Genomic DNA, 15,712 nt, shown 5'->3' on the forward strand with positions numbered 1-15,712 from the left:
GCCTGTGGGCGACCCGGAGGAAGCCAGCTGGGGTCCCAGGTGCCTGTGGGCGGCCCGGGGAAAGCCAGCACGGGTGCCAGGTGCCTGCCGACAGCCAGAGGAGGGAAGCCTGGGTCCCAAGTGCTGGAGGGAAGCTGGTGCCAGCAGCCAGGGGAAGGAAGGCCTACTCTTGCACAAATTTTCATGCATCGGGCCTCTATTATTGTAATAAGTATGTATCATGTCATATATGTACTAGAGTTATCAGGGTGACCACTTAGTAAGTTATATAATGTCTAACTACTGAGTTGTACACCTAAAGCTAATACAATATTGTAAGTCACCTGTAATTAAAAAAAAAAAAGAGCTATTCCTTTGGGCAGTGTGGAGAAAAGGCATAAATCCTCTTCAGATTCTTCTTAGACCACAGTAAAGGAGTTTAATTGATTTTATTTCCCAGAACTAATAATGGATATAAAAACACCCATTGACGACATCAATGAGTCATAACATGTGCCTCCTCAAAGATCAGTATCATACTGTCCTGGTTCTGGTGAGCTCATTTGTTCCCTTTTATTCTCTCTCCTCTGTCTTATCACTTTACATGACTGGTGAACACCAGTACATTCCCAGCTGCTTATTTTTCAGCTTTCAGTCCCTTTGTGCTCATCAGCTCTGATACTCAGATCTTCAGAACTTACTGTGTCAGTTATGGTTAAAAGAAGAAAGAAAAAGGAAAGAAAATCTCCAAATTGTCCTTCCACAAGCAGCTATAATTTATTCAACTTTTACACAGTCAATATTTGACCATTATGGGTCTACCTGTAGACTAACCTAAAATTTATCCTGGTCATTTTTCAATGTAAGACTTTAGTCTTGCCATTCAATTTTTTTCTTAATGCACTATTTCCTAATGGGGAAAGAAACAAATCTAGAATGTACTCATTCTATAAAACAGCTTTCCTGTCTGTTCAAGACTAAAATCTAGAGACATGACAACCAAATACAATTCATGAATATAAAGATGATGCTGGTTAGAAAGTAAATAGTGCCCAGCGGTGTGGCTCAGTGCACCAGGCGTCGACCCATGCACCAAAAGGTCACCAGATCAATTCCCAGTCAGGGTAATGCCCAAGTTGTGGGCTCCATCCCAGTAGGGGGCTGCAGGAGGTAACCAATTGATGTTCCTCTCACATTGACGTTTCTATCTCTCTCTCCTTTTCCCTCTCTCTAAAAATCAATAAGAATATATATATATTTTAAAAAGAAAATAAATAGCAATAGAATAAATTATTGGGAGCACTGGGAAATATGAAACAGAAAAGAATACTAGTATTACAGAATTATTGATAATTTTCTTGTATAACCACGGTATTAAAATAAGATTGTTCTTAATCTAAAAGAGTACATGCTAATGTGTTCAGGAATGAACTATCATGACTTATATATAAGTCAAATGCTACATGAATATACATACACATATATTCAGAGAGAAAGGCAAATATGGCCAAATGTTAACAATTATTGATCCTAGGTAGAGAAGAGTATATTCATTATACTATTCTTTAAACTTGTCTGAAAATTGTCATAAGATTTTGGGAAAGAATTCTCAAATGGGCCTTTTTTTTTTCCTTTGTAATCTCTAAATTATCTTGAAATGTGAACAAGGAATTATAATTATTGCCTACCTGTCTGTTGGAATTCATTTCAGGCAAATCGTTTTACACCTCTCCCTGGTTCTTCAAGTATATTCCCAGCTTAACACTTGCTAAATCCACATTTATTTTGTCTTTTTTTTTTTTAATCTTCTTAGTTTATTAAAGGGATCTATTTTCAGTCTTAATGTTTTATGAAGCTTAAGGGATAAATTCTGAATAAAAATCCTCTCAGGTTTTGTTTTACTGAATTTTATCCAGAATGAACTACCTGAAACTCAAATTCATAAGTGGTTATGAAAAGCTTTCCTAATTTCATTATGCCAATGAGCATTCCTCTCCTAAGAATTCACTAGTAGTAACACTAATGAGGAGGATAAGAACAACAGCTAATATGCATTGAGCATAGGCTACATACCAGATACTCTTCCAAGGATTTGATACATATAAATCTATCCACTTTTTACAAAAGCACTATTAAATAGTTACCATCACCAGCATTTTAAAGATGATCCCCAAAAGGGATAAACATTTTGTCCAACAACCCACAGGGCGTGAGAGGTGGAATGGTGACAATGATGACAATCAGTATGGTTTGTGCCATGGATAAGGGGCTTCCTATCTGTGTTACATCACAGAAATAATTACATAAATAATGGATATTTATTATTCAAAATAAAATTTAACAAAGACTGAGTAGTGTTAGAAGCCTTCTATACATTTACTAAATTAACATAGTTGGTGTAAATTCTCTATGCTTTTATGGGCATAAGGAAGTTGTGATTCCCACATTAGCCAAATCTTCCTATAGCATGAATAATCTGCTAATCAGGTGACAAGTGAGGGATTTCTTGTTCCAATTAATCATATCGTAACTTGTGTCACATTTACAAAAGTATGAATGTTGTCTCAATTATTTCTGGATAAGGGCAAACTTTTGTTTTGTTTTATGTTGTTTTTAAAATATATATTTTTATTGATTTTTACAGTGAGAAAGCGAGAGGGACAGAGAGTCAGAAACATCGATGAGAAAGAAACACCAATCAGCTGCCTCCTGCACATCTCCCACTGGGGATGTGCCTGCAACCCAGGTACATGCCCTTGACCGGAATCGAACCCGGGACTCTTCAGTCCGCAGGCCGACGCTCCATCCACTGAGCCAAACCGGTTTCGGCCAAACTTTTGTTTTTAATTTCCAAACATTCATGGGCTAATTGATACTTTTGTAAAATGCAATGATGTTATGGCAATATCAAATTGCTATAAATGTTTCCAAACAGTTACTCTCATTTTCTGCATTTATCTTATGATGCACAGTAACAATTTTGTGGACTAGTACTAGTCTCTAGACAAGTTTGAGTAGCACTTGTCTAAAGGTGTTCCTGCATTAATCTAAGGGTTTCTCATGTGGATGGGTTCTCAGATGTATTCTAAGGTGCTTATTACATCTACACTGAGTGGCCAGATTATTATGACCACTCCATCAGTACTTCATTGACACTTCCAAAAATACCGAATATTGAAAACTTCCTAAGCAAATACTCTCAAGGTTTATTATTATTATTTGCATAACTAATTCACTTCATTGTACTGATGGGGTGGTCATAATAATCTGGCCACTCAGTATATATATATTACATGTTATTATTATTAACATTCTAAAATTATAGCTAAATTTCTTTATGCTATAACTTTCAATTCATATATAATTAAAAAGGGACTATAAGGATAGCACCTATTTATAGGCTAATAATACGGCTTTGCTGCCATCGATTTTTATATTTGGTGGGACATGATATGACCTGGATATCTGTAAAAATCAGTCTTAAGAAAGAAATGTATTATCAACACACACACACACACAAACACAAAATTTCAAGAATCCAAGTTTGTTTTTAATTAAAAGTAGTGTACAGGTGACTTACACTTATTCCTAGCATTGGTAGTGACTGGTTGATAATGTCATTTGCTGTGACTGGATTTGTTACTGTAATAGTTAGAGACTAAAAAAGAAATGTGAAAATTTGCTAGAAAGTGAGTATTTTCAGTAGGTAAGTAAATCATTATCATCATTTGTTTCCATATTTCACGACTAAAAGCCTTACCGCAATCTTTACATTCATAGGGTTTCTCACCTGTATGAATTCTCTCATGTTGAACAAGACTTGAACCACAATTAAAGCTCTTCCCACATTCCTTACATTCGTAGGGTTTCTTGCCAGTATGGAATATCTGATGTCGAGTAAGTTGATAACCCCAACAGAAAGCCTTTCCACATACTTTACATTCATAAGGTTTCTTACCAGTATGGATTTTCTGATGCTGCGTAAGTTGATAGCCACGACTGAATGCTTTCCCACATTCTTCACATTTATAAGGTTTCTCACCTGAATGAATTATCTCGTGTTTAGCAAGGCTTGAGGCCCAAAAAAAGGCCTTTCCACATTCCTTACATTCATAAGATTTCACACCAATGTGAATTTTCTGATGTTGAGTAAGGTGGTAGCCACGACTAAAGGCCTTTCCACATTCTTTACATGCATAGGGTTTCTCATCAGTATGAATTCTCTCATGTTGAGCAAGACTTGAAGCATAATGAAAGGTCTTCCCACATTCCTTACAATCATAGGGTTTCTCTCCAGTATGAAGTATCTGATGTCGAGCAAGTTGATACAAATTACCAAAGACTTTTCCACAGTCTTTACATTTATAGGATTTCTCACCAGTATGGACTCTCTCATGTTTAACAAGGCTTGAACCCCAACTAAAGGCTTTCCCACATTCCTTACATTCAAAAGGTTTCTCACCAGTATGAATTTTTTGATGTTGAGCAAGGTGATAGCCACGACTAAAAGCCTTTCCACAATCTTTACATTCATAGGGTTTCTCACCTGTATGAATTCTCTCATGTTGAACAAGACTTGAACCACAATTAAAGCACTTCCCACATTCCTTACATTCGTAGGGTTTCTTGCCAGTATGGAATATCTGATGTCGAGTAAGTTGATAACCCCAACAGAAAGCCTTTCCACATACTTTACATTCATAAGGTTTCTTACCAGTATGGATTTTCTGATGCTGCGTAAGTTGATAGCCACGACTGAATGCTTTCCCACATTCTTCACATTTATAAGGTTTCTCACCTGAATGAATTATCTCGTGTTTAGCAAGGCTTGAGGCCCAAAAAAAGGCCTTTCCACATTCCTTACATTCATAAGATTTCACACCAATGTGAATTTTCTGATGTTGAGTAAGGTGGTAGCCACGACTAAAGGCCTTTCCACATTCTTTACATTCATAGGGCTTCTCACCACTATGGATTCTCTCATGTTTAACAAGACTTGATCCCCAACTAAAAGTCTTCCCACATTCCTTACATTTGTAGGGTTTCTCACCAGTATGAAATCTCTGATGCACAGTGAGTTGATAGGCACTAAAAAAGTCCTTACCACAGTCTTTACATTCAAAGTGTTTTTCAGCTGTATGAGTTCTCTCCTGTTGAACAAGTTTTGAACCATGACTACAAGTCTTCCCAAATTCCTTACAAATGTCGGGTTTCTCTGGATTAAGTCTTTGATGTGCAATAAGAGATTTACTTTTTTGGTAAGTGGGCTTTTCATAGCTGATTATCATTTGACTGAAGTATTCCTCTTGATGTTCCTGTAGCTCATCACATTTGCTTTTGCACTTCCAATTATTTTCGGAAATGGATGCCTCAAGATCAAGGGTTTTAGTTCTTTCCTTTACTGCCCATTGGGAAAAACTTATTTCAGAAACGTTCTTTCCTGAAAAGTTATTTTCAGTTTCATATGTTGACTCCAAATCTGAAAGAAAACAGGAAAACCACACATTTTATTTCTTCTACCAGAAAAATGCCCTCTATAGTAAAAAAAAAGATGAATTGAAAATAATACCCATAAGTGAATTGGATTAGACTTCCTAAACTCCTAAGCATCAAGTCTCTTCTCATCAAATTCAAATTTGATTTTTCAGCTCCTGTAATCTTAATGTTCTGATTTGACAGTTTTCTGGAGAATTTGACAAAAATCACTTTAACAAGTCCCTCTTCCTGTGTAGATGGATCCCTTAAAATCCCTAGCATCAGTCAAGCCCTTCTGTGCTCAGGTGTGATTCCAACCGAACTTTTAATGACTGTATAGGGTGGCATGATTAACTGGATTCTAGAAAATCTTCACATTTATAAACAACTTCATTAAGCTAGATAATTTTCCCTCATAGGAATTTTTCTGAGTGGTTGGTGTTGAGCTAGAAAGCAGACAAAATCTTGCAATTTGAGCAGATATTCAGTTCCAAGACTCTACTGGATTTCCAAACAAGATGTGAAACACAACTAACTACAGCTGTAATACAACCATCCAGCTCAAATCCTGATACACTAAAGGAGGTTAGCCATCAGTGGTCATGTGGGACGTTTAGAGCAAAGAAAGATGTTTAAAATCTAGAAACAAGAAATAAACTGAAACTAATGAAAGTTATCACCCGGTCCCAGCTCAGCTCCAGGCTTAGAACGCAGTTTTGTACAACTTAGCATCAACAAATAGTTCAATTAAGTTTGAATTGCCAGCTAAGGGCTTGCATTATAATTACTTGGTACTTAAATGTTTTTTGTAAGGCTTAACAGAGTTTATCAATGAATATAGGTTTAACTTCTTGTTGGATGTTTTTTTTAAAAAATCATTGAGAACCCAAAAGCACTTTTGTTTATATGGGTTATGTCTTTTTACAATAAGTCATTGAATGTTAATAGATTTTATGAAAAATAATTATATTTTCCAAAATAAAACAACTGGATTCTCATATCTGCTTCGGCATTTAATCTGTGGCAATGCTATTTTGGTTGAAGTATATGAAGAATCCAATCTTCCACAGATATGCAGTTGTAAAATGGAATAATCTATATTAAAGCATAATATGCAAATCGACCAAATGACCGAACAGCATAATGGCCGTTTGGACAACCTTCCGCTGACAATGCTATGACACACACTGGCTTCATGTGTCTATTCAAGAAAACTTTCTCTAGCCACACTATCTGAATTAGCCTTATGAATTCCCATTATTTTCTGTTCTCTTCTGTCGTTTACCTTTCCTGAAAAAACATGTTATAAGATTGTATTTATGCATGTATTTATTTATTTATTTACTTATTTCTTCCTGACTACATAAATTGCATGAGAATGGGTAGTTATCAATCTTGTTCATGACGGTACAATGCCTGGCTGGGAGTAGGCACTCAAAATATTTGCAGCCCTGGCTGGTGTGCCTGTGTTTAGTGATGGCCTGTGCTAAAAAGGGTTGTGGGTTCTATTCTTGGTCAAGAGCATGTACTTGGATTGCAGATTCGATCCCCGGCCCCAGTCCAGGAGCATGCAGGAGGCAACTAATCAGTGTATCTCTGTCACATCGATGTTTCTTTCTCTTTCTCTCTCTCTCTCTCTCTCCTTTTCCCTCCCTTCTACTCTAACAATCAATGGAAAAAATATCCTTGGGTGAGGATTAACAAAACAAACAAAAAATTTGCAGACTTTATGAATGAATGCATATATTTACTCACAAATACAAAAGAGCTAGAAAGGTGATGAATCCAACATATAAGCAAAATGGTTATACTGGAAACAATAAACACACCCTCCTCACTGAAATCGAAGGGAAATATGAGAAGAAAACAAGGAGGGTGGGAATGAGATCAAGATGAGGTTCCTTTGGTAGCTCAAACTAAGACTTCAATTTGCTCTCCAGTGATGGGCCTTCACTCTACAGGCCTTGGTCCTTTATAGGGACCTTTCCAAACATCACCCCGGATGTTCCTGCTTCTCCTCTTCTGCAGCCTGTGAGGTTGTTTCCTGCAATGTTGGTTCCCTCCTGTCTTTGCCTTCCTGGGTTAAAACTTCTCGGCCCTCCCGTCACAACCATCCAGGACTCTCCTTCTTGCTCTAATAATGTCCTCAACATATGCCTACTCTAAGCTAAAATATTTGGTTAACTGTCAATAAAGCAAAGGTAAAAATAATGTTGATAAAGACCTCAGAAAAGAGAAGGATGATGGAAATAAAGACCATGACATCACATAGATAGGAAAATGATCTTGTTTGAGATTCCTCCAGGCTCCATCCCTAGAACAAATAGAATACAGTCCCTGGAGCCAGACTTCCTATGCTCAATTGCTGCCACTGTCTCCCACCAGCTGTGTGACCTTAGAAAGTCACTTAAACTATATGTGCCTCAGATAAAAATAGTACCCACCTGTGCCCTGGCTGGTATGGCTCAATTGGTTGAGTGTCGTCCCGTGCACCGAAAGGTCATCAGTTTGATTCCTGGTCAGGGCACATGCCCAGGTTTCGGATTTGATCCCTGTTGGGGTGTGTACAGGAGGCAATCAATTGATGTTTCTTTCACATCGATTTTTCTCTCGCTCTCTCTCCCTCTCCTTTCCTCTCTCTCTAAAAAATCAATAAAAACATATTAAAAATAAAACAGTACCTACCTCATGGGGACATTGTGAAAGTTAAGTAAGTTAATATATGTGTTCTACTTACAATAAAGCCTAGTATCAGGGGTCCTCAAACTACGGCCCGCGGGCACATGCAAATACAAATATTGTATTTGTTCCCGTTTTGTTTTTTTTACTTCAAAGTAAGATATGTGCAGTGTGCATAGGAGTTTGTTCATAGTTTTTTTTAAAACTATAGTCCGGCCCTCCAACGGTCTGAGGGACAGTGAACTGGCCCCCTGTTTAAAAAGTTTGAGGACCCCTGGCCCTAGTTTATAGTAAATACAGTGTTAACTGTTAATATTATTGTTATTGTTGTTACTTTGCTGAGAGGAAAACAAGAAGTTTCATGAGACATTTTTAGGAGTTAGCTCAGATTGTAACTTTTTACTCTAACTTTGTTGTAAGTAAAGAAATGCATTTGCTTAGTCAGAAATGAATTCTGTTCATTCAAACCAGCCCTAGCTAAAGTGAAGAGGCTCTTTTGAAAGCCAGAGTGTATCAGGACCCTGTTCCTAGCTGTACGACCTCCATGTGGGTCAGGAAAGAACAAAGAGCAGTGCTTCTTTAAGGTGCGTAAAAATCACCGAGGGATCTTGTAAATGCAGATTCTGTCCTGCAGGTCTGGGGCCGGGCCTGACACGCTGCATTTCTAACCAGCCCCAGAAGAAGCTCATGTTGCTTCTTTGTGTAACACTTAACAATAAGCAAGTTAAAACCCCATGGAAACCAAGTCATGGCTTCCAATCCCTGAGAAAACAATCTACATCCTCACCCCCTCTCCCCCAAACTAACGAAACTGCATATCATCTGGGCCTTGCCTGTCTTCATCACTAATTACTGATACTCTCTCCTTCTCTACTTTGCTCTGGTCTTCTTATGGTTCCTCAAACGAAAGAACCACACTTGCAGTAGCAAGGACACAGCTCATTTATAGAAATGTTGAAGTTAAACACAGTATGCAACCTGGTTTTTCTGACAATGGTTATGAAATAAATGCCCCATCACACAATTCCAGCCCCTTGGTCATTAAAGAGAGGCCATTCATTGCAGGAAGGGTCAGAGGAAGGGGTGAAGCTCACTGAGGGGTGGGAAGATCAAGGTGCTCAATGAGCCCATTTCTTTTTTTTCTTTTTTTTTTTTTTTTCAGGGGAGAGCGCGAACGCAGTCCCCCACTACCACAAATTATGCAGTCGAGTTTCCCACATTTGGGGAAATCGCAGGGATCAGCACATCCGGAGTGGAATAGATAAGCCTCGCCCTGGGAAAACCACCTTCGTGAGGGGTGAAGCTCACTGAGGGGTGGGAAGATCAAGGTGCTCAATTAACCCACTTCTAACCCAACAAATATCAGACCATTCCTCTGAGAACAGGAAAAGAAATTCATCTGGTTTCTTCAAAGACAGCCCTGTGATTCCCAGTGAAGAAAGCTGATGCTGCAGAGGAGATTCTGGATTATTTCAGGTGGATGACCTTACCCAGTGAAATCAAGTTACTGTAGTTCTCCAACATCACATCCATGTATAAGTCCCTCTGAGTAGGGCTCAGGCACTCCCACTCTTCCTGGGAGAAGTGGATGGCCACATCACTGAAAGTCACCAACCCCTAAAACCAAAAACCCACACGTTACTTATGAAATTAAATAACTTAAGAAAATATTTCCAAGAGGGACAAAAAAGGTTGTGAAGGATAAACTGCAAGAAGAGAAAAATATGACAATGAAGGAAGCTTGAAGCTTGTGATACACACAGGTAGGAAAAAGTAAGGAAATTATTATGACTAAGGCAGTATGTCTACATGTTCTAGAACTGTGGTTCTCAACCTTCTGGCCCTTTAAATACAGTTCCTCATGTTGTGACCCAACCATAAAATTATTTTCGTTGCTACTTCATCACTGTAATGTTGCTACTGTTATGAATTATAATGTAAATATCTGATATGCAGGATGGTCTTAGGGGACCCTGTGAAAGGATCGTTTGACAGCCAAAGGCATCGTGACCCACAGGCTGAGAACCGCTGTTCTAGAAGAATCCTGGTAGAGCAGAAAAAACTTCCAGGATACTGTGAGATAACTCAGTTCTCCAGACCTGTCTGATAATATATTTAAAAATCCCAGTTTCTCTTCTATTCAAGAAAAATAGTGGAGGGGAGAAAGGGAGGCTTATGGGTATACATACACATACCCTGCTATGTGCCTGCCTCATAAATTCTTTATAAATGTGAACTGCTGTACCATCTTTTCCCTTTAAGGAATATGGAGATGAAATTTTCCCCAAAAAACACACTCTAAAGTCTCTATTTCAGAAATATGATCTTCATTAAAAATTATCATTAAGCCTCAAGTAAATCATTCTGTTAGAATTTTCTTATTATGATGAATACATAAAATGGGTTATTAGCTACAATTCAGTTCATCATTTGGATATATGAGATTAATAACTATTATGTTTACATATTTAGGTTAAACAAAATTTTTAAAGATTTTCTTAATTCTTGGAATCATACTTAAAAATCTGGATCATCTTTTCTTTGGGAAATATTTTTTAAAAATGTATTTTTATGGATTTCATAGAGCAAGGAAGAGGGAAAGATAGAAACATCAATGATGACAGAGAATCATTGATCAGCTGTTTTCTGCAAGCCCCCTACTGGGGACTGAGCCCGCAACCCGGGCATGTGCCCTGACCAGGAATCCAATGGTGGCCTCCTGGTTCATATGTTGGCACTCAACCTCTGAGCCACACCTGAGGGGCTGGATCATCTTGTTATCATTAACCGCCCATCGATTAACACCTTCCTTATTCCCAAGTTGGAGGATACTGTGCCTAACAGATGTTGCCCAAGACCTGCATGTCCTGGTCAACGACAAAATGGACTTGGATACTGGTGTTCATCAATTAGGGAATTCCCTGAAAAGAACCACTCACTCCCCCTCTAATCGGGAAAGTCTTGCAAAGCATATGACTGCACATAACTTAGGCTGAGACCAAGAAATCCCAAATCCCACCTGAACCTTCTGGAAAACTCAGGTCTGTGAAGAAGTTCCAAGCACTCCTGTGTGGTCCACGGGGACCCTCCTCACTAACTCATCAGATACAGACTTGACAAGGGAATGAGAGATTCTGATGAGGGAAATGGTGCAGGCCTGGTGGCACAAAGGTGGAGGTGATAACAAAGGGCACCACCCGAGGCAGCCTACCGAGGACATGCCACAGGGACACACCAAAGCTCTCCCAGAGGACGTGTCCCCGAAACTGCCTTCTTGGTGGCCGTCCAGCTGTCAAGGGAACAGCATCCTGACTGGCTTCTTTCCTAGCTCCTGCCAATCAGCATCTTAGCAGAAAAGGGAAAACTGTCGTTTCCAAAATGTCTACAGTCTTTCATTCTCTCCTTTTTCATCCTTCTCTTATATAAATCCCATCTGTGCTTTGATAGATAAAATCCATCTACTATTGGTTTTTCCTTTTATTCAAGTAAAAGAGCTATTCTTTGACAGAAGCCCAAGTACTTCCCACAAGACTCTATTCTTTACTGTTCCTGACAGAAGGCTGAGCATGCAGGAGATGCTGAGTGAGTGTGATGACTGACTGGAAAAGGCACCTCGGGAGGGCGTCGGGTATTTGGTGCCATCCTTCACTGGAATAGGAGGAACTGAGAGGTGGGTTCAGGGATGGAGGTCTGCTGGTAGAAGGCTTTAGTATAATTAAGGAAAAGATTCGCATAAACTAAAAATCACTGTATTCCAAATAGAGGGAAATACCAACTTACATCAGTCATGGTTCCGTAATTGCAAGAACTAATTAGCGCTCCATGGGCTTCCTCTATTGGCGAAGCACAGAGTCCAGAAAAGCCAGAGCTGGGGAAGGAAAAGGAAGCTTGAGACCAGGTGTGCTTAACTGATCCCATCATGACTCAAATGAATCCACACCCCACACACATATATGGAATCTAAACTCTCACCTAAAATTCCCAGGTCCTTCAGCAGAAAGGTTTCCTTCACAGCCCAATTCTGGGGGTGCTGCTATGACCCTGAAATTGGACCACTCAGTCCTCCCCAGATCAGATCTCCCATCTCCCATTCCCACCTATCAGGGCTGAGAATGGCCCACATGGTACAAGACTAGAACATTCTTCATGGGCTTAGGACTTTAGAAAATTGGTTAAGACATAGGAGCAGACAGGACATACAAACAATTGCTCAGGTAATTGCCTGTGCCCAAAACTATGACTTAATGCATTCAGAGCATCCATGCAATGGAACACTTTGAAACTATGCTAAGTTGGGGAAAATAATCAAGATCTGTTATCAATAGAAAAAAATAGGTTACATGATGTACATAGTATAACTACATTTTTAAATATGTATATATCAAAACAGAAAGACTGATGGTCAGACATCAATAGATGAAAAACTGTTTGGAAAGTTATATAGCTATCTATACTAATAAAAGGGTAGTATGCTAATTAGACCAGGAGACCTTCCGGGAGACCTTCGGGACTGTGAGAGCGATGTCCGACTGCCGGTTTAGATCTGATACTGGAACAGGCAGTCGGACATCCCCTGAGGGGGTCCCATGGAACAGACAGTCGGACATCCCCTGAGGGGGTCCCAGATTGGAGAGCGTGCAGGCCAGGCTGAGGGACATCCCCCCCCTCCCACCCCGTGCACAAATTTCATGCACCGGGCCACTAGTATATAATAATGTAGTATGACCATAATGACCTTTTGGTTTAGGTATTCTGCATAATTATTGTAACGATGGCCATGCATTATACTAACTATATGATTTCTTTCCATAGAAAAAATGGCTGAAATTCCCAAAGAAATCTCAAAGGTATATTGAGAGGTCTTGATCCTACTTTTCACGTCTTCTGATAAATGGGCTTATTTTGTGTCTGAACTTGTCTTTTTAGACATGATACCCTCCAGGAAAATGCTGAATCACCTCATCCTATAGCCTTATTTTGCAACTAATATTAGCAGGATAAAAACTATACAGTATGAAACTCACAGGCTATATTCCATTTGCCTCCACAAAGTTGGTATAACTTAACAGTACTGCTTACAATTACCTTACTATGAGTTCCTAAGATAGGTTATTTGAATTGCATATTGGCCTTTGTTGCTGACTGCCCTACTTATTCCTAAACATATTTTGTTTTTCTTATCCTAAAGGTAACAACTATGTCTTTTAGTCATTATATTACCGCCCAAGTACTACTATCTCAGGGTCTTACATTTGGGACACATTTTTACCCAAAATTCCAGTTAGAAATGTATCCTTAAATAGCTAGGGAAATAACCAGATATATACATAAGAATATTCAACCAAAAATCATTTATGATAACCAAGAATTAGAAACTATGTAATACTGGGCAAAAGGCTTAATAAATTATGGCCCATTCTACCTTCACGGTTGTGAAGGTAATGGGCCACATTAATTGATGAAGAAAGACATACATAGTCAATTTCTTAGTGAGGCAAGCAGGTTTTTTATTTTTATTTTTTTTGGCAAGCAGGTTTTTTAAAAGATACATAAGGTGTAAAGTGTATGTGAAATTAAGATAAAGACTCTGATGTCAAACTTGAACTTGATAGTTACCAATTTCTCAACACCTCTGTTGAGAAATTCAATAAAATAGGGATAAAAAGTGTCTACCACGGATGGTTGCATTGAAGATTAAATAAGAAAGACCACATAAAATGGTGTACGATCATTGCTTAATATAAGTTTTAGCCATTGCTAGTGAAAATGAAAAAGATTACCTATCCCTTATTACATTGTAATAATGTGAGAAAGTTAATGCAAGAAAGTTACTACCATTCTTGTAATTTTTCTCATGATAAAATCTGTGCTTCTCAGGCCTGCTTTCTTACATTTCTAAATTACACAGCCCAGCCCTAAGCCTGCTATTCTTCCTAAATAACAAGATGAGCAAAGCAGGCTCTTAAAAAGATACAGAAAAACATACTCCCTCCTTCCAGAAGCTGCAGATGAAGAGACAAATTAGGTACTGCAAAGCTGGCTCAGAAAATATAACCCAATGAGGTGCCAATCTGGGAACATTAACCAGAGGCTCAATCAGGTTGTTCGGTGCAAATTGGTAGCTTATTTGAATATTTAAAACTATAACCTCCTTATTCTACCTCCTGGTATTAATGTCTGTCCTGAAAATATTTGTAAAATAGATTTTTGTAAGACATTAGAGATTATTGCTATTCTCTGTGGAAGTAACCTTTAAATTCATCTTCATTGCTCTGGTAATCAATTTCTAAATAGCATTTCTATACTATTCCTAAAAGCTGTAAATACTTGAAAATTTTCAAATAAGGAAAGAATCACTGGCACTTCCCTCCTCTTTGTACATACTCAAGATTAAATAAAGAAGAAAATAAAAGCCATGTCTGGGGGTTATTTAATGGCTAAAATGTATTTTAAGCAATTATTGTACACCATTTTATAGGATTTTTCTTACTTAATCTTCAGTGCAATCACCTGTACACTTCTTACCCCTCTTTTATTTCATTTCCAACTAAAAGCTAGAGAGTCTTCAAATCAATTATATCACCATAATGTGACTTTATTCTGCAGAAACAAAACCAGATACACAGGCTTGTAGGAAAATAAACAAGCAAAACACACACACTGGAATACTAAGAATGAGTAGGAGGATATAATTTTTACCTCATTCTCTATATGTTTCCTGGATTAATAAATTGTTTTGTCACAAACCTGTATTAGTTCCATAATCAAATGTAAAATATTGCAGTCATTAAGAAAACTAAACAAAAAGCCCAACACTGAAAATCAGTGGGCCTGAAACAAATTACACCTACCAGCTCTTGAACATCCCGGGGCTGTAGCTCATCACTACAATGAGACGCTTTCACTGTCAAGATTCTCCGGTCAATGAACACGAATTATGTAAGTCACCTTCAAAGTCCGAGGAAGAAAATATATACACATAAGCAGAAACACAACAAACACATACGTGTTTGGTACAAAGTAGATGCTGGACAAGTGTGGCTACACCTAACTTCTTCACTGAACGAATGATGAAAACAACATTATGGATACAATCCTTGAAAAACGTCTTTCAAAATCCTGTCTTTTCTAATGGAATTCACATAGCGCTCCTAATATTCTTGAGTACTTTTGTTCATAGCTATAACTTTTGCTTAATATTATCATTTACATTTTTTCTTCTTTTGATTCTTTATAAACGTAATTTTTATTAGGTGAATACTATTATACTACAGGAAATACTGAAATTTACCTGTTTCCGTTATCACTGGACACTAATTTTCTACAAGTTCCTTCCTAGCTCTTATACCTTTTTATTCCAGACCAATGGAGCTAGAGATTTTTTAAATCATGTACGGTGGATAACTTCATTAAGTTATAGACATTGTGCCCACTTTCAAAATTTACAAATATTTGCCAAAATTATGTCTCAATTTCAAACTGTTTGTGGTCATCTGGAATAAGACCTGCGGTAAAGACCTCTTTCTTCCTTCTATTACCTTACCATTTGAGCATCTGGTCACATTTTTAAACTTGTAAG

At 38.1% G+C, this 15,712-nt stretch overlaps 1 protein-coding gene across 1 annotated transcript in view; it reads right to left on the bottom strand.

Annotated features, from left to right (window-relative positions):
- The window catches only part of ZNF283 (zinc finger protein 283), a 16,010-nt gene extending 821 nt beyond the window's left edge, over positions 1-15,189 (bottom strand). Inside the window, exons 1-6 of the mRNA XM_006759101.2 lie at positions 14,985-15,189; positions 11,914-12,001; positions 9,624-9,750; positions 7,976-8,006; positions 7,899-7,918; positions 3,725-5,458 (exon numbers count right to left, since the gene is read on the bottom strand). Of these exons, the coding sequence (XP_006759164.2) occupies positions 3,725-5,458; positions 7,899-7,918; positions 7,976-8,006; positions 9,624-9,750; positions 11,914-12,001; positions 14,985-15,016 (2,032 nt within the window). The 5' untranslated portion in view covers positions 15,017-15,189. The remainder of the gene's footprint in view (positions 1-3,724; positions 5,459-7,898; positions 7,919-7,975; positions 8,007-9,623; positions 9,751-11,913; positions 12,002-14,984) is intronic.
- Between the last annotated feature and the right edge of the window lie 523 nt (positions 15,190-15,712).

This window comes from Myotis davidii, unplaced genomic scaffold (assembly GCF_000327345.1).
Source record: "Myotis davidii unplaced genomic scaffold, ASM32734v1 scaffold896, whole genome shotgun sequence".
Classification (NCBI taxonomy): domain Eukaryota; kingdom Metazoa; phylum Chordata; class Mammalia; order Chiroptera; family Vespertilionidae; genus Myotis; species Myotis davidii.